The sequence below is a fragment of the Achroia grisella genome, unplaced genomic scaffold (assembly GCF_030625045.1).
Source record: "Achroia grisella isolate CSIRO2021 unplaced genomic scaffold, CSIRO_AGI_Agris_v1 utg5586, whole genome shotgun sequence".
NCBI classification, from domain to species: Eukaryota; Metazoa; Arthropoda; class Insecta; order Lepidoptera; family Pyralidae; genus Achroia; species Achroia grisella.
In genome coordinates, this window is record NW_026712940.1 from 26,868 (window position 1) to 52,070 (window position 25,203).

Genomic DNA, 25,203 nt, shown 5'->3' on the forward strand with positions numbered 1-25,203 from the left:
TCAGACGGGTGGACAATTATTTGTCTTTTTCAACATTTTTTCAACATCTGCAGACAAAACATATTTATGCTGCCTAAATCGAAGCAATATGGATATCAAATCATCTTGGACGGTGGGACCAATCGTTTGGATGTCATTGTAAGAAACACCTGAGGTCGTAGGAGAACTGGCATTAAATACAACACGGAGTTTGGTGCTCGTGCTACTATCTCGCATAACACCGTGATGAGGAATGAAATATTCCTTTTCATCTACCTCAGGCTGTTTATATTCTGACATATGGCCAAGCGATTTATACTCTGTCATGAAGTTGCTATACATATCTCTCAATTCAAGATTGCTCGTCAACCTACGCTCTAAAGAAAATAAACAGTGTTCCGCTCGATGAAACGAATTACCTAAAACAGAAGAATCATGTTTAAGCGGTATACGGACGCAGAAACGTTCCTCGCACATTCTTTCTTCCGGAAAATAATTTGATTTGGAGCATATCTCTTCCAGCTGCCAGAATCGTGTCAAGTCAGCTCGAATGTCGTTCAAATCATGACTTGCACTAGAATCAATTTTATTAAAATTACATTTTATATCATTTAAATGCATAATTGTGTCATGATGACTAAAGATAGGACCTGAAATTGTCCACCCTAATCTGGTTTCGCACAATACAGGCTTTTTCTTACCTAATATTATTCTCCGCGTCCCTACCAAATCCCAAAAGAGATCGGCACCAATCAAGATATCAACATCTGCTGGTACAAAGAACGTAGGATCCGCCAAACTAATGTCAGTAGGGATGTCAATATTAGAAATATTAATTTCGTGACCGGGTACATTACTTGTGATTGATGGCAAAACATAACATTGAAGCTCAGAAGAGAAACTGTTATTCAACGACGTCATGTGCACATGACAAGTTTTGCCTACGCGTAAAGTTGCGTTATTTACACCCATGATTGACTTATCTACCTGACAGGTTTCCAAATTTAATTGTCGACACAATCTCTCAGTCATTAGACTTGATGTACTACCACTGTCTAATATTGCACGTACTATATGTTCGTGATTATTCTTGTCATATAATTTTACCAACGCAGTAGATAATAATACATCACATTGAATTTTATTATAACTAGACATATTTGCTGCTAAAGTTACATTGTCAGAAGCAGCAATCGTTGAAGACGACGCTAAAGGTGTAGTTTCAGATACGACTCTATTTTCATTACGAATATGATGATCATTGGCTGCATGAATCAGAGTGTTGTGTCGACGCTTGCATATTTTGCAACCTGGCCTTTTGCATAGATTAGCAAAATGACCTACACGAAAGCAATTGAAACATACCTTAAAACTGGGTAGTACCTTTAGGCGCGCTTCAATGCTCAACGCAAGAAACTGGGGACAACCGGTTAGACTATGGTCACCCTTACACTTAGGGCAGATTCGATTATGTGATTCTGCTGTATTGGAATGATGTGGATGACTGCCATGAACTGAAACCATAGATTTTAATTTCATAGTCGATTTATGATTTAAATTGCCCTGATTGACACATGAAAGCTCTAATGTTTCAATCAAATCTGCACGATTTCGGATAAATTCTAGAAAGGTGTCAAAGGTAATTGAAGTATCTTTATGTGAATGCCCCTTAAATTCCTCCCACTCTCTATAAGTTTTACTATCTAATTTATGGGTAATAATATGGATTAAAAGGGTATCCCAATGTTTGACAGGTTCACCTAATGATTCAAGTGCCCGCAAGTTTTTATTTACCTGATCAATTAACCGCTTTAAATTTGCTGATGACTCCTTTGTTATTGCTTCCACATTGAACAAAGAAGACACATGATTTTGTATCAACAGACGTTTGTTGTCAAATCTATCGCACAAAAGTTTCCACGCAACAGCATAATTACTAGATGAAAACTCAACTGATTGAATTACCACGGCAGCAGAACCCTCTAACGATGCACGCAAATAGTGAAATTTATTCACTTCGTCTATTTCATCATTGTTGTGTATAAGGCTAGTAAAGGTGTCTCTAAATTCCAAATAATCATCGTATGAACCACTGAATCGCGGTAGCTGGATGGTCGGAAGACGCACCAGCTTATGATTATTGCTCGCTCGAGTACCTCCATCACTACCCATATTGCTCATAGTCTCAACATTAACATTTTGTAAACCTTGGGCTTTCGCGATTGCCTTGAAATATTGTGATTCAAATTCGGAGCGCTCTTTAAATTGCTCTTCATTATTATCAACTATACATTCAAGGCGCAACTGTACCTGATCATACTGTTCATACAACGACTCAATTTTACCCATACGTAATTGTAATTCTCTGGCATCCGAGAGACTTAACGGTTCATCAGTTAGTGTATGCAAATAATTAATAAATGCAGTTAAACGGCCTTTAAAACTGCCTCGCTTTTTTATTAACTCCTTTTCTTCGGCCATTATGGGATTCGAGTGTTGTCGACCTGGAATTTATACAATTAAAAATTAATTCTAATTAATGAAATAAAGATCTACGATCAATAGGTATGAATACAAAATATTAAGCTAACAATATGTTAATTCGGTAAAGAAATATATTTATATGTATATTATATAAATCTAGTAAATGTACTGTAAATGTTGTGACATTACATATATTACATATCAACATATGCACAAGCATAAGTACCGATTCAAATTGACATTAATAGAGAAAATACTAGATTGTTTCTTAACTTGCTGTCGTACATACGGCAAATTATTTGTTTAACATAAATGTACAGATTCCTTAAGTACCTAAATTTATAATATAATATAGAACCTGACAATAAAATTAAACATCAAACACCAAAGTAACATTTAACACAAAAGAATTAGTTATACCTACTTTACTTACATACAACTGACGTGAATAACTATTGAAATTTGCAATTATAAGGCATATATTCTGATAATTAACTCAAACAATGTAGCATTAGTGCTTACTATACTTAATTAAGTATGATTTGTAGTTAATTTTAGCAAATTATGAAAAAGTACTAATATTATTCACAATGCAGTAGGTAGGAAACTAATGAAGTTAAAATAATGTGATACAGATAAATAACGTAATTATCGTTTACTAACCTTAATAAAGTTTTTGATTTACTTATAACATTACCTGTAGAGTGTTGGGATAAGTTTATTATATAGTAATTTATACTTAACACCACTATAAATTACACTCGATTCACATCCAATGGTAGGTAGTTCTGCCGGTCAACTTGCATCAATTAATTTCTCTTTTATTTCTTGTATTTCTATTTAATTCCACAAAATAATAACTGATCCGCATTTAATTCACATCCGGCTCGAAGGACCATGTTCTGGAGTAATCACAGCGGATTTTCGGGAATAATGAAATTAAAGACGCAGAGTAACTTGTACGACTTCTATATTTTTAACTTAATAAAAACTACAAAACTGTATGAGCACAGATAACAAAAGTGTAGTATTTGCGTAAATAAAATAAGTAGGCGCTTTGACTTCACAACAGGGGTCATTAGACCACATTACTAACAATTCCCTTGTACCGATTATTATTCTTATTCTATTTTATTCGTCTGTTCAACACTCGTTCATCATTATCCACCAGTCATCACCATCAACTAAGTCATTAGTTAGGTTGAGGTCGTCTGCCCAGGCCCAGAACGGTGCCCTGGGTTGAATCCCCCGGGACTACGATGGAGACAACCTGTATAAAAAAAATCTGGTGGTCACACAACGGTCGATGTGGAGGAGGTCTGGACGTGGATACGCCTGCAGAAGACAACAGGAGGACTGTTCCCGCGTCCGGGCTGGAAGAGATCTCTTTCAGCGATAAGTCCATCCGTGCTCACATTATTTTTTGTATTTACAATTTTAAGTTATAAGTGCAATGAAGAATACCTATATATGTAACAATAATAACCGTGAACAATTCACATGTACTAGATATTTTTTTTCGTAAATACATACATAATATAATAGAAAACACCCAGACTGTTACAAACAATCATACTCATGAATACAAATGTTTATACCGTACTAGGAATCGAATCCGCGACCATACCTTCTGCCGTGTCTGGACATTCCTATGTTTATATGCAATAAGTGTAAACAGTATCACGTAGGTGTCATTCGGCGGGAGGGTACGGCCGTATGCTTTATTGTGGCAAATCGTGACGGATTTTTACGAGCGAACCCGCGGCTCGCAGTTATGCTGCTGCTAATAAACTAGTCTTTGGGTTATTAGGTTTGTGGTCTATGGTGTTTCTCTGTGGCTTTTTGATGACGGCCTCTCTGGTTTAGCGGTATACTGTTTTACTACGATGGTCGCGAGTTCGATACAAACTTTTGTATGACTGAATATGATGGATTGTATTAGATTGGGTTTTTTTTTTAGATTAGATCTATGTATGTAATAGCTCCTGCAAACGTTGTTTTACCACATATATGTGTAGTCATGCTCACTAAAAGTCCAGACATGTGGCGGCGTGGTGGGCCGGGTCATTGGGCTCCCTAAAATATGGTCGAGCACAGTGATGACTGGCTCATACGTCATACTCGTGAACGAGTGCTGCTTGTAGGGACTGGTCTGCTCTTATCACTACGACTGATTTAATCTTATTGTATATTTATGTTTAACCCAAAAAAATTGTGCTGGTTGGTAGTTTGTATTCACACGTTTTGACTTGTAAATGTAAACTTACAAGGATTATTTAAAAGAGCAATACACAAGTTTCTCGCTCGTTCTTCTTGTGATGAGATAGCTTTCCGAACGAGTGGTAGATAAAAAACAAATTGTTATAACTATTCAAAAGTGCTTAAATTAAGTTTATTCGAATAAATGATTCTCTATTCTATTCTATTCTATATTAAAATAGCTATTAAAAATAGGGGTTGGTGATAGAAGGGTGTAAAATTAAGAGTTGTATATATTTTTTATGGCACATTATAAAAAAAAATTCAAACAATAAGAAAAAATGTTAGACGGGGGCAACCTTATTTATTTGTGGTATGAAAAATAGATAGTAGCCGATTTTCAGACTTACTGATAATGCATATAAAACTTCATTAAAACCGGTCAAGCCGTTACGGAGGAATATGGTAACTAACATTGTGACACGAGAATTTTATGTATAGCATTTTATGAGTTATAATTGAATAGAACTCCCCCCTGCGCTAACTGTTTACACTGACGGGGTACCAGTGGATACCTATAAGATGAGCATGAGCTCTATCATGAGTTTCAGGCGTCCATAGGCTACGTACCTACGTACGTACTACATAAGTTACACTGTCGGCTGTAATCACTATTTCATTGTCAGATTATTGGTCATATATTTATGTGTGTATGGTATATTTTTGTATATGTATATGTATTTTTGTGTATATTTGTAGGAATATTTATGTAGTTACATGTGTATATATATATATTTATTCATGTATATTCTATAAAATAATATATTATTGTTTGCACCGCCAACAACTTATCTCTGCACAACTCATGGTTGACTGGTAGAAAATGCCATTAGGTGTTAAGTCCGCCATATGTACTTTTTACCTATGTATGACGTGCATTAAAGTTATTTAAATAAAAAATAAATAAATAAATAAATAAGTACGTACGTAACCGTTTAATATCAGGTAGGCCGTATACTTGTTTGCTAAAAATTTATAGAAATATCATTACATTATTTATCTGTACACTGTTTTTTTATAATAGTTTTTAGTAATATCTTGGAATTGGCAGTGTTATACATTAGACGAATCAGTAAGTAGCTTATAAGTTTATTATAATGAATTTTTGGAGCACCAAGTGCGCTAAGTACCACTTAGCGCTGTCTAGTAGGTAATTGGTTAAAAAGGCGAACAAAGACTAATTATGTACTCAGATTTAATAGACATACGTAGATACACGAAAAAAACCCTATTTAATCCTTTAATTTATTTTATCACCTAAGTTGTTTTGTTCTCCTTTGTTTATCTATATTGTAATTTTATTCATAAGTCTATTATTAGAAATAATATAATCAATAGAAATAGATATAACCTTTTTAATAGTCAAGTTTTTTTATTCTACCGCTCATTCGGAATGCAGACTTATCACAAGAACAATGACCAAGAAACTTGTGTGTTGCTCTCATTAATTGCAATCATTTGTATTAATCTATGGATGATATTTTAAGGTTAATCTAATTGTTAATATTCATGCCTATAATTTTTTCCCGGTATTCAAGGAGATTTAATATCAATTTCCCATTTCCATTCTTCTTTCTAACAAGAAAATCGGACACATCCATTAAATTCATTACAAATATACGTATCCGCATTGAATTATTCATAGAAATAATTTTCCTATTCATTTAACATCCGAGACGCGAAGCTTTATCAAATTTGGTCGGTCAGTGGGCTCATAAAATTTTTACTGTCCCTATTTTCTGGTAGTAAAGTGTGGTCAATCCCGGGCGTCTCGTTTTTATGGAGCTCATAACCTGGGCACCCTAGTTCCGCCACATATTGCCCAGAATTGTTGGGCTGCATTGTTTATATGTGGATCATGTAGTGACTAGAATGACTTACGTATTTGGGCGATGTCCTGTACACTTAATGCCTTAAGACTGTAGGTACGAACCAGACCTCTTATTTATTTAGGATCAAAAACAAGTTCACAATTAGAAAACTTATAATTATTTTACATTTTATTGTAAACCCAACATGCATGATCACAAATTATATTAAAGTATTAAGATATGTGGGTCGCATACAAACTAAATAGAAATAATCTTTATTCAAATAAACTTAATATAAGCACTTTTGAATAGTCAATCGGAATTTCGGTTCGGAATGCAGATTCATCACAAGAAGAATGAGCAAGAAACTTGTGTGTTGCTCTTTTAAATAAATATTGAATTATTTATATTTAATTAACAACAACGATTAGGTACACGACAATCGACATAGAAACTGCTTCGCACTTAATCTCTGTTCAATCAGATGACATTGTCAGCGCTATGAATTTTAAGTTAGATATTTTCTGCAATAACATTATTATCTTTTATAAATTCTTCAATTTGATAATAAGCTTTTTTACAAAGAAAATATTTTATGACACTTTTAAATTTTTTTCTGGTAAATTGACTTCAGACTCTGGGAGTTTGTTGTAAAACCTTACGCAATTTCCATAAAACGAATTACTGACTTTCGTCAAACGGCACTTAGGTAAAAATAGTTCGTTGACATTACATAAGCTTTTATTAGTGTACTCACCTACTTTTTAAAATCTGTTAATGTTTTTCCTGGCATACATAATATTTTCGTAGATGTATTGAGAAGCAACGGTGAGGATATTTGATTCTTTAAAACATTCACGCAAGAACCTGAAGACTCCCGGGAACCCATACAGTAAATGGAGCGGATGGCCCTCTTTTGCAAAATAAATACACACTAATGCACACTAAACGCATACAAACTAAAATATTTTCTACTTATAATTATGATGGTGCATATGTAGGAGGATGAGATGAGGAAAAGAGATGTGTAACACACACATCTCTTCACAGGTTTTGCAAAATGCATTTGTATGTGCGAAGGTGTGTTTGTACAAATGAGTGTAGTGTGGGTGGGTGTGTGTGTATGTGTGTGTGTGAATTAGTGTGACTAGGTAAAAAGAAGGAATTATATTGAGTAATATTTTTTTTATTATCCTATGTGATTACAGTATACGTAAGGTTTTAAGTTTATTCAATCGTTATATATTGTTAGTATATAGTTATTCGTTTCGTTAACGATAATAATGTTTTTGTAGAAAAAATTTAAATACATAGCACTGACAATATTATCTGATTACACTAATAATGAGTGCGTAGTGATTTCTTTGTTAATTATCGCATGCCTCTTACTTGTTACACTGTAATTTCTTATATAAAAATTACATCTATTAAAAAGAGCAACACACAAGTTTCTTGCTCATTCTTCTTGTGATGAATCTGCATTCCGAATGAGTTGTAGAATCAAAATATGACTATTCAAAAGTGCTTGTAATGAGTTTATTTGAATAAAGATTATTTCTATTTCTATTTCATTACTGACCTTCTAAAACTTATATATGACAATTTAAATATATCCAATTCATTAAAGTTATCATTGTACAACTGCAAAATGTATTCACTTTTTATATTCACACATTTTAAATTAAAAATGTAAAGTCACAATTAAATCATTTAAAAGAGCATGACGGCCTCAGTGGTCTAGCGGTTTAGCATACCGCCTTACTGCCGATGATCGCGGGTTCGATTCCTCGCACGGCACAAACATTTGTATTCTGTTTGAGTATGAATTATCGGTCTGGATGTTTTCTATGTATAATATGTATGTATTACCGAAAAAAAACTTACTTATAGAGCGCCTGAAGGCCAACTCACGCCTGACGAATACGACTTTAGTTTGAGGGCACCGCTATGGTCTATGGTTCGAACCTCGGCCGTCATAATTTCGATCTCCGTTTGAATTGGAAGGTTGTGGGATGTGAGAAGTGAGGAGCAGAAGATCTCACGGACTCTGTACTTAAAATACCATATTATTTATCTTTACTTCTTTTTATATCTTCCAAAACATCTGTTAAATCATATTTGCTGAGCAAAGCCCATTACTCACTGAACGATTACTTGAATGACGAGTGTGCATGGCAATAGTTGTTCATGCACTGGATTTTATTTAATATTATACATAGACCTATATAAATATACATTGTAAATAAACTGGCTTTTAAAAAAATATAATTCAATTGAGTTTCTTGCCAGTTCTTCTCAATTGCATTTATATACTGAACTTATTATATTATAGAAGGGAAAAATTATAATATATAATATTTGACGTTCATAAGCGGCTGAAATGTTCTACATGAATAAATGATTTTTAAATTTGAATTTGAATTTACAATAGTTTTATCTGTACTGAAGTAAGTCTATAATCAAATATTACATAATTTTTTAACTCTTCTTTATGACAAATAGTATGAAACATACAGACATACAGTAATGCTGGATAATAAAATGTAAAGGGAAGCGAATAGCCCACGTCGGGGTAAACAACGATATAATTGAGGGTAGTGCATCGGGACATCAAGTCGGGAAGGTGTCGACTGTAAAAGTGCCACAAACTCACAAATTACGAATTGACAGCCCTGTAAAGCTTAGGGGTGCTACACACGAATAGTCGCGGTCTTTTAACCTATTTCAAAGTAGTTGATTTTTTTCAATGTTATAATAAATTGGTAAATGAGGCGTGTTTCTAATATTAAATTAAATGTTTAAATAGACTTACCCTTTTAAAAATATATCTTACTAGCTGTTCCCGCGGTTTGATTCGCGAGAAATTTATAGCCTATGGGTTATTATTATGTATAAGCTATGTCATTGAAAAGTTTCAACAAAATCCATTCAGTAGTTTCTGCGTGAAAGAGTAACAAACATCTATCTATACTCACATACTTTTGCGTCTACAATATTATTAAGATTATTTATAATTTTACATAAAATTCTCGTATCACAATTTTAATTACCATACTCCTCCGAAACGGCTTGGCCGATTTTTATGGAATTTTATATGCATATTCAGTAGGTCTGCGGCTAAATCGGCTACTATTTATTTTCCATGCCCCTAAATGATGAGTATTGTCGACGCCTAACATTGATTTTATTTTTTGTACAAAATTTTATTTTTTTAACTTTTTATTATGTGGCATTAAAAAATACATACTGACCTAAATTTTCACCCTTCAATCAGCAACCCCTATATTTTAAAAGCGATTTTAGTTCATATGGCGAAACAACGTGGTCCACAAACGTTTCATATAGTATTAACAAAAAAATTTACAAATTTGTAAATAGTAAAAAAATTGTAACTTTTGTAAAAAAAAACACACACTTTTTCCGTGGCGTGTGTGGAACCTGAAAAAAGTCATCAAACGACAGAAGAGCAGATTGATAGAAGATATAAAATCACTAAGTGAACTCGACCATAATACGGTCTCCAGAGAGCTGATATCCCCGGAACTGAGGATCGTAAACTGCAAAACAGTGAGCGAGTATATCTCTAGTCCCGTTTGTCTAGTTGTTTTAGATGTGTCCTTTAAGTCAAGTCCGGGATTCGATTAGAGTAAAAATTTATCAACAAAATATAACTGACTGAGTTGGCCAAATTTACAGCCTATGTGTTACTCTGATAAGCTATATTACTGTAAAGTTTTTTAGTACAGACCCTATTTCGTTGTTAGTATGATCTATTTCACCTCAGTTGATTCAAAATTTAACATTTACGATATAGCTGTGCCCGCGGTTTCACTCGCTTTAAATTTCAATATAAAATATAGCCCATGTGTTGTTCTGATGCTTAAGATATATTACTGTAAAGTTGCATCACCACAAAATCCGTTCAGTAGTTTTAGCGTGAAAGAGTAATAAACATCCATGCATACTCACAAACTTTCGCTTTTCCGTTATTAGTAAGATAATTCTAAAATCTCTCCACCAATAACCTGTTATGTCCTTTCCAGTCAGGCTTCCGTCCCTTCCACAGCACTACTGGGGCGCTTCTTAATATTACAGAGGATATACGGCAGGCTATGGATGACACCAAATTGACTGCCATTATTTTATTGGACTTCAGCAGTGCATTCAACTCTGTTGATTTCGATATTCTCCTTGGCGTTCTCTCCGTGCCGTTAACATTTCAAATTCTGTTATAGAATGGTTCTCTTCTTTTCTTTTCGGTCGCCAGCAGTGTGTTAGAACCAGTGATGGTTCCTCAGACTGGACTTCTCTAACTGCTGGTGTACCTCAAGGCGGTGTACTCTCTCCTTTACTATTTTCAGTGTTTTTTAACAATATTTCTCGAGTCATTACTTCTCCCTTCCATCTGTATGCAGATGATCTGCAGTTATACCGTCACTTCTCCTTGTCGGAAGTGACTCAAACAGTAGAAGCTTTAAACTGTGATCTCTTGAGTATTCAATCGTGGGCTAGATCTTTCGGTCTCATTATTAATCCGTCCAAATCCCAAGCCATGATTGTTGGTAGTAGCAGACTAAGGTGCAAGTTGGATTGGTCTTTGGTACCCCCAATAATATACAACAACATTGAGATAGCGTACACTGACAAGGTTAAAAATTTAGGACTTATTTTGGATTGTACTATGTCATGGATTTCCCATGTCAACGAAATTAGTAGAAGAATACACTTTTCATATCACTCTCTCAAACGTCTCCAATATTTTCTTCCCTTCAGCACCAAAATTATGCTCGCGCAATCCATTTTACTTCCCATTCTTGACTATGCCGACGTTTGCTTCTTAGATATGACTGAGGAGCTTTTAAATAAACTAGAGCGCTTACAAAATTTAGCTATAAGATTTATCTTCAGTTTACGCAAATATGACCACGTTTCCGATTTCCGCGCTCGTTTAAAATGGCTCCCAATCCGTATTCGGCATAATGTGCATATCCTATCCATGCTCTATAATATTCTTAATAATCCTAATGCTCCCGCCTACCTTCGTTCCCGCTTTCAATTGTTACCCCCCTCTTCCCGTCCCAAACGCCTTTGCCAAAACCACTCGAGGATCCTTAAACTTCCTAACAGTAGAACTCAGTTTATGGGTAACTCCTTTTCGTTTCGTGCTGCTCAGCTATGGAATAATCTCCCTTTGGAGATTCAAAAAAGTCCATCTAGTGGTTCTTTTAAGAAAAAGTTAAAATCATATTACCTTTCTACTGCTATGTGATTAGTGTCATCATTGTATATATATCTTTGTAGTATTTATTGTTTGATTTAGTATATATTTATGGTTATTATATATTTATGGTTATTATATATTTATTATAAATGTAATTTTATTTGTTTAGGTATTCAAGTACATATTATATATTAATATATATATTTTTTTATCTTTATGTATATTGTATTAGTATCTGTATTTTGGACATTATATTTTTATGTTTAGTTTTAATTATTTTGACATTTTCATAAAAAATATAATTTGCACATTTTAACCCACTCAACACTTCCTATGCCACGCTCTATTGGGTTGACTGGAAGAGATCTCTTTTAGAGATAAGTCCTCCTTTGTTAACATTAGCTGTAATGAATTTACTTATAAATGTATTTAAGTGCAATAAAGAATATTTATAATTCTGACGGCCTCGGTGGTTTAGTGGTTTAGCACACCGCTTTAGTTCCGATGGTCGCGGGTTCGATTCTTCGGAGCAAACATTTGTATTCATGAATATGATTGTTGATGTCGGTCTGGGTGTTTTCTATGTCTATTATGTGTGTATTTACAGAAAAAAATTAAGTAATAAATAATTACGATTCCTTTTTACTAAAATCAGTTGTCTAGTATCCATAACATAGACTCTGCTTACCGTTGGACTAGATGGCGCTGTGTTAAGTGTCCAGGGTTATTTATTATTATTTATTTATTTATTATAATTGATATATCTTCTAAGTGGATGTGTGGTGTGACAAGAATGAATACATTAGAGGAAGTATGAAAGTGGCACCGGTGTCAGAGAGGTTGACGAGTAATCGTCTATCATGGTATGGACATGTAATGCGTAGGAATGAGGATAATATTTTAAGAAAGGTGTTACATATGAATGTGGATGGTTATAAGGGCAGAGGAAGGCCGAAAAACAGATGGATGGACTGTGTGAAAGATGATATGGTAAGAAAGGAAGTAAATAACGCGATGACTGCGAACAGGGATGAATAGAAGAGAAAAACATATTACGCCGACCCCAAATAAATGGGATAAGGAAGAAGCAGATGATGATGATGAATTGATATATCTTCTAAATTATTGAAATAGAAATAGAAATAATCTTTATTCTTCTGCATTCTTTAATCTTAACGTTTTTCTTAATTGGATCTATACACCGAACTGGACGGTAGGGAAAAAAAATTAAAATGTAAAAACTTGACGTTCATAAGCGGCTAAAATGTTCTACATAAATAAACGATTTTTGAATTTGAATTTATTAAAATTTTTTGATTCCACCGCTCAAGAAAGAAAGATTATTTAAGTAAGTTTATATATATATATATATATATATATATATTATATTTTGTTACCTTATTTCCACTCACGTGCCGCCTACTTTATTTTTATATATACTCTCTTTCCTAAGGTTGTCTGGAAGAGATTGCGTTAGCGATGAGACCGACTTCTCTACTTTCTTCTTTTTTTAATGTATTGTTATATATTATATTCTTTTTATGTATCTACTTTTAATATTGGTGCAATAAAGAATTATAAATAAAAAAAACTAAAATAAATGTTTTTCTTTCTTTCTTTCTATAATTTAAAAGATATAAACTGTTAATAAATAGAGCTTTTTCATTATTTGTACTAAAAACCGGGGTGTGTGGTTATTAAAAGAAGAGAAACAAAATTTTCTACGCCGATTTTTTTTAATACTTTGTAACAAGCAATCTCATTATTATACTTTCACTCGCCTATCGAAAATATACGGGAATTATGTAAATTTTCAAAGTTGCCGATGATCGCAAATTGCTTTATCGGACTTTTCGTGTTCCGTTGACTAAGTTTTTAGGGTTCCATAATAGGTTAGGATAATCAAAGTAGCTAACTGCTCGATATACATGTTCCAAGTTTTGTTGGTTAGTTTGTTGTTGGTTTAGTTGATGTATTCACTTTTGAGAGTATGTACCTTATTTTTGTACCTAATTGGTAATATAGAGTACTAGCAGCACCGTAACTTCGTCTGCATCACACTTACTTGGCATTTATCATTATATTTCATCTAATTTACATAATATTTATAGCCTATGTGTTATTCTGATATATAAAAATAATAATCTCACAGGACAATTCACACAGCGCCATCTATACCCAAGTTCAGCTAACTAAAGTTTGTGTTATGGGTACTAGATAACTGATATATATAAATTGATAATTTAATTTCGAAAATACATACATATTATACATAGAAAACACCCAGATCGATACAAACATTCATACTCATGAATACAAATGTTTGTGCCGTGCGAAGAATCGAACCCGCGACCATAGGTCGTAAAGCGGTGTGCTAGACCGCTAAACCACCGAGGTGGTCGCTAAGCTATAAGCTATATTACTGTAAAGTTTCATTGAAATCCATCCATACTCATAAACTTTCGCATTTATAATAACAATATTATATAAAGATAAGGTCAAAGTTAACAAAGAGTTAACCTGCAGTTCATGTGAAGATTAAAAAAGATCAATGTTCAACTTTGCTTCTTAGAGTATGTTATTAGTTTCATGGATAGTATTAAACGACTTCGGCAGTCTAGCGGTTTAGCGAACCGCTTTGCTTCCGATGGTCGCGGGTTCGATTCCTCGCAAGATACAAACATTTGTGAGTATGATTGTTTGTTCGATATGGGTGTTTTCTATGTATAATATGAGTTTAAAAAATGTATATAAGCATTTGTATCAGTAGTCTAGTACCCATATCACAAGCTCTGCTTACCTTGGGTCGAGATGACGTTGTGTGAAGTATTTTTATTAAATTTTGCTAGATTTTTACAGCTTTTGCTGGTTTATCACGTTTACAGGCCGAAACTAACTTTGTACTATAAAAGATTGGCCAATATAATAATAATAATAAAGACATTTGTTCAACATTACAGCAGTATTCTTATTTACTATAAATCTTCTTTAATATCTAAATATATATAACTCAAAGGTGACTGACATAGTGATCTATCAATGCACAGCCCAAACCACTGGACGGATCGGGCTGAAATTTGGCATGCAAGTAGATGTTATGACGTAGGCATCCGCTAAGAAAGGACTTTGATTAATTCTAGGATTTAAGGATTTTACATCAGAAAACATTACAAAATATGTTATATATATATATGTTATAAACCTCGGTTACCTTTATTCATGCAGGTCTATTACAGACTCTTATGATATGTCAAATCTACCGTCAGTTCGGAATGATTTCGAGATGAGAAGAACTGACAAGAAACTTTCAAATAAATGCTGTATATCTTTACAATAATACAGATTCGTTTCTAAATTCAAATTTAGGAGAATAGATTGACCATCAGCATATGTTATTGCAAAAGCAAACAGTCTAATCAGTTTTCGTAACTAAACAGACCAGTCACCACAAGCACCCGTTCACGAGTATGACGGATGAGCCAGCCATCATTGCACTCAACCATATTTGAGGGAGTACATTGATTCACTTACTATGTCATAAAATTTCAATTAAACGATGTCACGGAACCCCCAGTATCAGAGCATCGAACCGGTAATTGTAGGTGTTGACTGAAAAAAAAAACAGTGCAGTGTAAACGGGCAGGCGTGAAGTGAATTAGAACAAGCAGGGGAAGCGGCGATCCGATCATTTTTTATGCAAAATTCCGAAGTTAGCGCTAACTTTGCGAATGAAAACAAATTGGTCCGGTGTACCTACTGGTAGCTGTTTCAGGGTTAATAATAGTAATTTATTTATTTATTTCATTCATGTTCTTAATGAGCCATATCTATACGTATAAATAAAATTGGAGTGTCTGTTTGTAATATTGAAATAACCATTTTTTACTACATGCATATGAATATAAATACGGTACATACACTAAAATAATATTTTTTACCATTTTTGTCTGTCTGTCTGACTGTGTATATGTTCCGGCTTATCTCTTAAATCTTTTATTATTTTATTAGCCTATCTACCCTCAGTTCGGAGTGATTTCGAGATGAAAAGATCTAACAAGAAACTCACTGTGTGAATTGACATATGGGTTACTCAATATACGGGGAAGGGAATCGTTAGTAATGTGGATTGATAACCCCAATACTAGCAATGTACCAGGTCGACCTCCACGCGGTTCCCCCCGGAAACCATCGTGTTAAATTCCTGGTGAATTTGTCACGATGGGCTAACTGACCTGACCTCATGCTCATCTTGTCATCCTCCACTAGTGCCCCGCCAGCGTAAACCGTTTGCACAGGCGAGTGTACCATTCCATTATCATCCACAAAAAAAAATATACCCGCGATATATTTTAGAAAAATAAAGTTAAATTCCACGCGGACGAAGTCGCCCGTGCAGCTAGTTATAAATATATTTCTTGCCGAGGTTTTTTTTATGGATGATAATGGAATGGTGAACCTGCCTGCGCCAATGGTTTACGCTGGCGGGGCACCAGTAGAGGATGATAAGATAAGCACGAGGTCAGATCAGTTGGCCCATCGAACAAATTCACCAAGAATTTATCACGATGGTTCCCAGGAGGAACTGCGAGAAGCTCAACCTGAGATGGTACATTGCTAGCAATAAGATCATCAGTCTACATACATTACTAACAATCACCATTCTGCCACCTGCTGAAGTTTTCTCTAGTGACTGCAGCATGGGGTTTTTCAAGAAGGGTCTCAATGGTCGTGATATCTAGTATTTCAGGCGTCCATAGGCTACGATAACCGTTTACCATCAGATAGATTGAATGATTGATTGCCATCACAGTAAGTGCGCTACATCCTAGATCTTGCCATCATTTACCATCAGATGAGGTAACACCAAGCGCAATCCCATTATTAATAAAAAAAAAAACCTTATAGACATGCATCTCAAATATAAATAATCTTATATATTAAATTCTCGTGTCACAGTTTTCGTTCCCATACTCCTCCGAAACGATTGACCGATTTTCATGAAATTTTGTGAGCGTATTGAGTAGGTCTGAGAATCGGCCAACGTTTCATCCCCCTAAATGTTAGGGTTAATCCACTCCTAATTTTTTTTATTTTAAGGCAAAACAACATTTGCCGGGACAGCTAATAAAATATAAATTATCTGTATAGTCATAGCACTGACGATGGTAATCTGTCACGGTAGCGCCGATACACCAACACATTCGGCCAGTAGTCCTCCTTCATGAAGGTGAGCAGCATGTTGGTGTAGACTCGGGTCACTAACGCCTTGAAACTCGCTTTGTAACTCGACTTCAGCTGCGTCAATCGTAATTTAAGATTACTCTTGGTAGTAGTCGACAATGTCTAAACTGCCCTTGGTGGCGTAGTGTAAGCAGGACAGTTACTTTGCCGTGATCAGTGTATCAGCACGCAACAGAAAGTTGGGCCCCGTGGGTATATTTCGGTTGGAACTTGGTAAGCGTTAAAATAATGTATTTATGTACCCCACTTAAATAAATTATTTTAGTATGTTATATATCCGATTTATTTATTTATTTTTTGCCTTTATTCAGTATATTGATTGTAGTAAATTGTTTGTCTAACATTAAATGAAAATCCCATTCATAATACTCATTAAACAAGTACTTAAATCTTTTGTTAAACATATTGTTCCGTATTCCGAACCTCCTTAGTCTAAGCAGGTATCACTAGCTTACTTACTGGAGCAGAAGGGCGCTCGGTATTACTGGCCACATATAAAAACATGTGGCCGCTTAAATTTCGAAAAAAGAATAAAAAAACAATTGAAAATAAGAACTGCAATATAAAGGACGCTCCGTATTTTTAACCACATAAAACAAGATAATTAATAATTTATTTAACATAATATAATTGTTTTTTGATAAAAATATACACTCTAGAGTGCGTGGCCACTAAACAGTACTACACATCGGGACGTTCCTGAGCAAAGGTGAGTAAGTTTCGTGTTACATTGCTTACTTTAGGCTGTTCGGAGTGTGGAAAACGTTCTTCCAGGTCAAATCGTATTTTTACTTCCTTTTCCATTAATTATTTTCTTTTCAATAAATACAGTCCACTCTCTGTTTTCTATATTACTTTATAAGGAATCCAACACATACTTACGCTGCAAAGTGTAAATTTGTTTTAATAGAAGATTTAAATTTATTTAAAGGTAATTCTAGAATATCCTTTAGACAAAAAAAAGTTATACCCATTCCCATAAAAGACACATTGACTTTTTCTGAACAATACTTAGGAACAGTAAGTTAAATAATTTATTTTTCTACCTATGTATACTAAAGTTATGCGGAACGAAACTGATACTATCCTATCAGGTATAATCAACATAGTGTATATTTAATTATAAATAACAATTGGTCGTTTTTTGTCTGTGTAATGACCCAAAATAAACATTCCCTAATATTAAAATGTCACGTAGATGCCCAATTTAACAGTCAATTTGTATTAAATTTAACGAAAGGGTGAAAAATAAGATAGGTACTTCCGTTGATTTTAAGATTAAGTATTCTGAGGGCGGAGAAAAAGTTACGAAGAGAATCGTATTAAAAAGTGGTAAAGTAATAATAAACTCAGGACAATTCACACAGCGCCATCTAGACCCAAGTTAAGTCAGCTAAAGCTTATGGTATGAGTACTAGATAATTGATACAAATACAATTTTTTCGTAAATATATAGAAATAGAAATAATCTTTATTCAAATAAACTCATTACAAGCACTTTTGAATAGTCATATTTTGATTCTACCACTCATTCGGAATGCAGATTCATCACAAGAAGAATGAGCAAGAAACTTGTGTGTTGCTCTTTTTAATAGATGTTTTTTTATATAAATAATTACAGTGTAACAAGTAACGAGGCATGCGATAATCAACATAGAAATCGCTACGCACTCATTTTTCGTGTAATCAGATAATATTGTCAGTGCTATGTATTTAAAATTTTTCTACTTGATATAATCATAATTATATTTGGTTAATTATGATTATATTCTCAAATTATTATATCTTATCTGTTGATTTAATAAATTAATTTAATAACTATAATTCCTTACATGAATAGGTGTGTAATTTTCCTGCAATTATTGTCATTTTTCGCGGCACTACACCTTCAACATACCACAACACACCTACACTATAAATGTATATATACGTCCCTATAAAGTCTTAATGTTGGGGATATGAAAAAATCCTGCCCTCTGGCGGACGCGGCGCGCCACACTAGTGACAGATTCGATCGCGGGAACGAACAGCGGTTACGGCGGTCATATTAAAAACTTGGTGCAAATTGGCGGATTTTTGGTGTATTTGGGGTGAGTATAGGGACAATTTTATATTTTATTTCGTGTACACAAAAGTGATTAGATAGTGGGCATCGACAGAGGTATATTTGTAAACGCCCTGAACCAGCCACTTTAACGCGGGGTGAAGAGTAGGTGACGAAGTTATTACCACTGAATACCATTAATACATAAAGTTAAAACAGTACCTATAATAAGACTTACAGGCTTACCTACTACATTATTGATATTTTTTTTTTATATTTAAATACATTTTTCCACAGATATATTCGTCCGTGCCTTTTTTAATTTACTTTAATATTATAATATTTATTTAATTTCCACGCTTGTGCAACTCCAGCCGAGATGTTACTATTTGCCTAACAGTGACACCGAGGCCGACCTTATCCGTCTGGGCCAGAACCACCGCTGGCCGGCCGGGTGAGTTGACAACATGCAGTGTCACCCATCTTTATTTACACATTACATATTAATACATTATTGATATTATAAATACATCTATACACAACCTCCATCCTTATTTTTTTTATTATTCTTTATTATACAAAAACACGCCGAGTATTGATTATGGTAAATGACATGATCACTGGAGGAAGTGCAAATATATCCAGCCAAGAATCGTCTGTGTCAGGAGTCTGATCAGTCGGTCGTAATGGTAAGATGATCTGCTGAGTCGTGGATGGACCTGAGTTTGCGTGATTGTGTTTGTTTCCCTCAACAGATTAGTGTTAAAGTCTCCCATGACGATAATATGATTGTAAAAGGCATCTAAAAAATCGATTGCATCATGAAAGTCGACGAAATAATCTGCTGAAAGCGGACAGTATACAACGCAAGCAGTGGCGAAATTTCCCTTGAACAGTGCCTAAATCTATAGATTTGTGGCCAAACAGATTAAAGGACTGTATAAAAGCCAAAGTTGGCCATTTCCAATAGAATATATTTTTATTTTTTGCTGAGACTTTAATTGTTGAGAAAACTCTTTTGATATTCATATATTTAAAAGTTCTTTCTTTATTCTATAATCAAAAATGTAAAACAAAATTATTATATTGTGTCACCTTCTCTATCTACCATAACATTAAAATACATTTTTCAGTCAGAAATAGTTTTATTACATATTTATACAACATTAATAAATATATAGGGATACATTTTAACAATATTGCATTACTTCATTAAAAAAAACCATTTTATAGTATATAGTACGTATAACCATTTATGTAAAAGAACTTATGGCTGGACTAGGTATATATAAATAAAGTAAATAATAAAAAAATATGTATTTTTTTTTAATTGCCACCACCGAAAAAAAGTTGACTTTTTTAATCAATTTAGTTTAGTTTTTTTAGTTTAGTTTCATTTATTGACCAATGTAAAAAACATCTTTACATATATGGTAAGTCATAATATACAATAATGATATTTATAAAATTTAAATTCGATTACAATTATATTATTAAATAAAATAAAATAAATTAATTACGTACACAATACACGGTATAAACAAATATAATACGTCATAATAATGTTTAAAAATCATGATTACGGTATAATTATATAATTACATTTTGAGTCATATATTCTGTTATATTATAAAAAGGATGTGTTTCAAAATAATATTTTATTTTCAATTTAAATTCTTTTGAAGGTAATTGTCTGATAGTAATAGGTAGCTTATTATACATTTTTATTTTTAAAGTAATGCCTTGTTTAAAAGTTTTATCCAGTCTTGTTTTTGGCAATTGTATATTATCTTTATTTCGCGTGTGGTAATTATGATTATCTGAAATCTTACTTAGCTCATTTCTTTTATCGTGTACATTTAATAAACTGTGGTAGATGTACAATGAAATTACAGTCATAATTTTTTCTTTTATTAATTTATTATTAATTTTAATTAATTAAACTTACGGTTCATGGTAAACAGTAAATACTAGAGGTGACAATAAAAAAAATGCAACATGATCCATCCCCAAGAAGCTGAAAATATACCACAGAAACAAAGCACTATTAAAACGCTGTTTCGCTTTGATATTTTGTATGATAGCTAAACGAAAATACTATATGCTTCAAGTCGATATATTTCATCACAAAATATGGTATAAGTATATAATACGTGAATATTAGTAATATTACAAGCTTAAATATTGTATTATTTAGCATTTTAGCGATAATTGATGGTATGGTATGAATATATCTCGACATGAACCAGGTCACAGCAACCTTACTGTTGAATAGAGCAGTTTTTTTATATAAATACACAGAGTAATACATCCCTTTCCCAATAACCAAATATAGAAATAATGTAATAATGGAGAAAATGGATACATAAATTAAAAATGCATACCAGTAATATTCAGTTACTCTATCCTTGACGAATTCTGGAGCTGGTCGTGACAGTTCAATGAAAATGTAAAAGAACAGCGTCAAAAACACATATGGGGCTATTTTCCTCTCAAAGTATGTACCTAATTTGAAGGCTTCATGTTTCAATGATGACCATGATGCTTCTGAAGATACTTCTAATCGACTCTGGGAAATGTCATCCCATTCATTAGTTTCATATTCCATTAGTTCCATTTCACCTTTCAATGATGACAATAGTGGTTCTGAAGATACTTGTAATAGACACTGAGATGACATGCCAGGTTTCATTATCTTATCTGAAATAAATATATAAATAAATATAATTTTATATAATAATTTAAATTTATATAATTACATAAATAATAAATAAATAAATATATAAATACGTATCTCGAATGATATGGATGTCAGTTTATTTTTGATTAACGCACTAAACGATTACTTGAATGACGAACATGCATGGCAATAGTTGTTCAGGCACGGGATTTTCATTTAATGTTAGACATAGACACCTATATAAATATACATTGAATTCAATTGAGTTTTTGCCAGTTCTTCTCAATTGGATCTGTATACTGAACTGTACGTTAAAATTTACATTAATTAGCGGTTAAAATGTGCTACATGAATAAATTATTTATAAATTTTGACTTATAATTAAGTAAGTCCAAAACACTTAGTATATTACACTTATAAATATTCTGATTATAAGTTCTTGTTCATAATATAGAGATTTGATTTACATCAAGTCGAAAGTCAATAATTTCCCAGAGATGTAAAGTGTATGACTAATACTGGAGATTACCCCACACATTCAAACTCATAAACTTTACTTTTTTATAATATTAATATAAACTACCACTTCGTCTCTAATTTGTCTAATCTCTAATCACTATGACTGTTTTCCTCTTATTAATTGTTTAACCAGTTGGTTATATATTCAATATTTTTTCTATTTGAGTATTTAATTGAATTAGTGCTAATTGGTGGTTTGTATTCACACACTTAAACTTACAAATGTAAAGTAATAATAAAATTATTTAAAAGAGCAACACACAAGTTTCTTGCTTGTTCTTCTTATGATGAGACAGCTTTCCGAACGAGCGGTAGATTAAAAAAAATGTAATGACTATTCAAAAGTGCTTCAATGTAAGTTTATTTGAATAAATTATTTTCTATTCTATTCTATTCTATTCTCTCTGTGAAATATGTTAAATTAAATAAATATTTTGATTTTGGGCCTGGTATATATGTATATACTACTAGGTGTGACTTAGTTCGCATAAAATAGTGACCTTGACCAAACAATATATAAATATTTAATATTCTAACCCGATAAAAGCCAAATAAAAAAGTTTCATCATATTCTAGCGCAAAAAATGATGAATTTCCAAATAGAATTCCATACAACGCAATCAACAGCCGTGTCAAGCTTCTAGCTTTGAAAGTGACGATACTTCCATACAATTTTTTCATCTCCTCCGCGGGCGAAGTCGCGGAGCTACAGCTAGTTATTTTATAATTAAACGATCAATGCATTATTTTATATGTTTTATTATTGACTAAACCAGAGAAACAGAGTACAGTGCTTACAGAATATATAATTTAGGAACACAGAGTAGTGTTGTAAAATTTTTTAAATTAATACATATTTATAACACCCCCTTAATATAAAAACAAAATTTTTAGGTGTATATGACAATGAACTTGCTCATTTTAACAATTTATAATTCATGTTTCTATATATAGGTACAATCAACTCAAATTTTTACACTATGTTATCTGTGCTTTTGCAATACTAGTTTTAATTTAAAATCAAGATAACTATTCAGTAACAGAGGCTTCAGAAATCCTTTTTTGTATTTGTACATGTATTAATTGAAAAACGATATGCGTAGTTAAGTTACAGATTAATTTGTTACAGATATGAACACAGTACAGGGTAGACATAAGTTTTTTTTTATGTTTTTGGAAGCAGTCGTAGACACTAACAAATTTATATACTTTTTCATAACACAAGCTTTTAGTCTTTAAATCTGCGATATTATTATTTGTACTGACATATTCTATAATGGACAAAAGTTTTTGTCTATAAAATCTTAAAAAAATATATCATATGTTTAGTTCTCTTTGAATTTAAACCTTATGACCTACATTACACTTCGACTATCAATATAGTATATATAATAGAGTATATTTCTTGGTCCTGAACAATTTAAATGTTCGATGATTCCTTTCTCATTCAGGCGTTCTTGAGCAAGTCAGTTAGTCCATAAAGGCCACTATTTAGTTTTAATATTTTTATGTTTATTTTCAGATTTGTAACCTTCCGGTGGTTTTATATATATTTCAGACTAGCTGTACCCGCGACTACGTCCGCGTAAAATAGTGAACTTGACTAAATAATGAAAAAAATATTTAATGATCTAACCCAATAAAAGCCTAATGAAAAAGTTTCATCATTTCATCTTCAAAAATGATACTTCCATACATAACTAACATACATAACTCTTTCAACCCCTTATAACTTCTTTTCTTAATATATATTTAATAAATAGGCTAAACATTAAACTTCAAGCGTCTAGCTTTATAAACGACAATATTGTATGTAAACATTTGACTCTCTTTTAAATTCCTTACAACCCATTTTTCTTTATTTATATTTAATCAACAGCCTAAAAATCAGTTGCAGGCTTTGAAAATGGCGATATATCTATACAACCTTGCACCTTTCAATCCCCTTACAACCCTTAAAAAATACATTAAAAAATACCCTATATCCATTCTCAGGGTCTTCTAAATTATATGTTCTAAATTTCATTTAAATCGGTTCAGTAGTTTTGGCATGTAAGCGACATCGAGAGTTATAATATTAGTGAGGTGTTTAATAAATAAACCTAAAAAAGCCAATGAAAACAGTTTCATCATTCTAGCTTAAAAAGTCATGAATTTACATAAAAATTTAGATCCCCTATTTTATTGTAATTAAGGCTAATTTTGTGTATTTAAGGGTAAAATTATTACAAACTATGAATCATCATCTTATATTTTAGGTTGGTGATTGACCAACCTAAAATATAAGTTTCAAACTTCTAGCTTTAAAAATGACGATTCTTACGTACAACCGTGTTTTTTTAACGTCAGGAAAAAATCTTCATAGAGGCCCACCGGCTTAGGGGCCAAATGGGGACTGCCGGATTCATATCGGCCAAAAACCTGACGACTATTCCTCCTCGAACATGTCGCCGTATCGCATATGCATTCTCCAAGACTACCCGCATGATTCCCATTGAAGGGACCTTTCATCTAGGCGTGCAGGGAATAGCCTCTGCACGCCACCGTAATGCCTCCCTTGTGAGCTTCGGATCGCCCTAACAATCCTCCACCCTAGGGTCAAATATGGATTCGATGGCCACGCTGATAGACTCAGGTGTCCATCGAATCCTCCCCTCCCGCTGGTGACCTGCGCTGCGGCCGCGGCCCTGGCCTTGGCAAGCGACACAATTTTGTGCTACCGACTCCATGGTCCGACTTGCGGTTAGCCGCAGCGCAGTACCAGCAACGTGGCGATGGCGCGACACATCTCGCGGTCTTGTGGCCGCCCTGACCACAGCGATAGCACCTATCGCTGCAGTCTTCCCCTGCAGGGCACCGTTGGCCTACGTGCCCCGTGAGCAAGCACCTTACCTTAATCCGACCCGCCGGGAGTAGGGTTTAGGCTGCTGCAACCGGGCATCGCACCCAGTTTGAGCCCACGCCG

General features: G+C 33.5%; 1 protein-coding gene across 1 annotated transcript; it reads right to left on the minus strand.

Moving 5' to 3' along the window:
- LOC131848562 (uncharacterized) lies at positions 1-24,967 on the minus strand. The gene is made up of 3 exons (XM_059198479.1): positions 24,820-24,967; positions 21,545-21,739; positions 1-2,483 (listed from the first exon to the last, which is right to left on the minus strand). The coding sequence occupies exons 1-3, from the start codon at positions 24,965-24,967 to the stop codon at positions 1-3; spliced, it is 2,826 nt and encodes a 941-aa protein (XP_059054462.1).
- Positions 24,968-25,203: the final 236 nt, after the last annotated feature.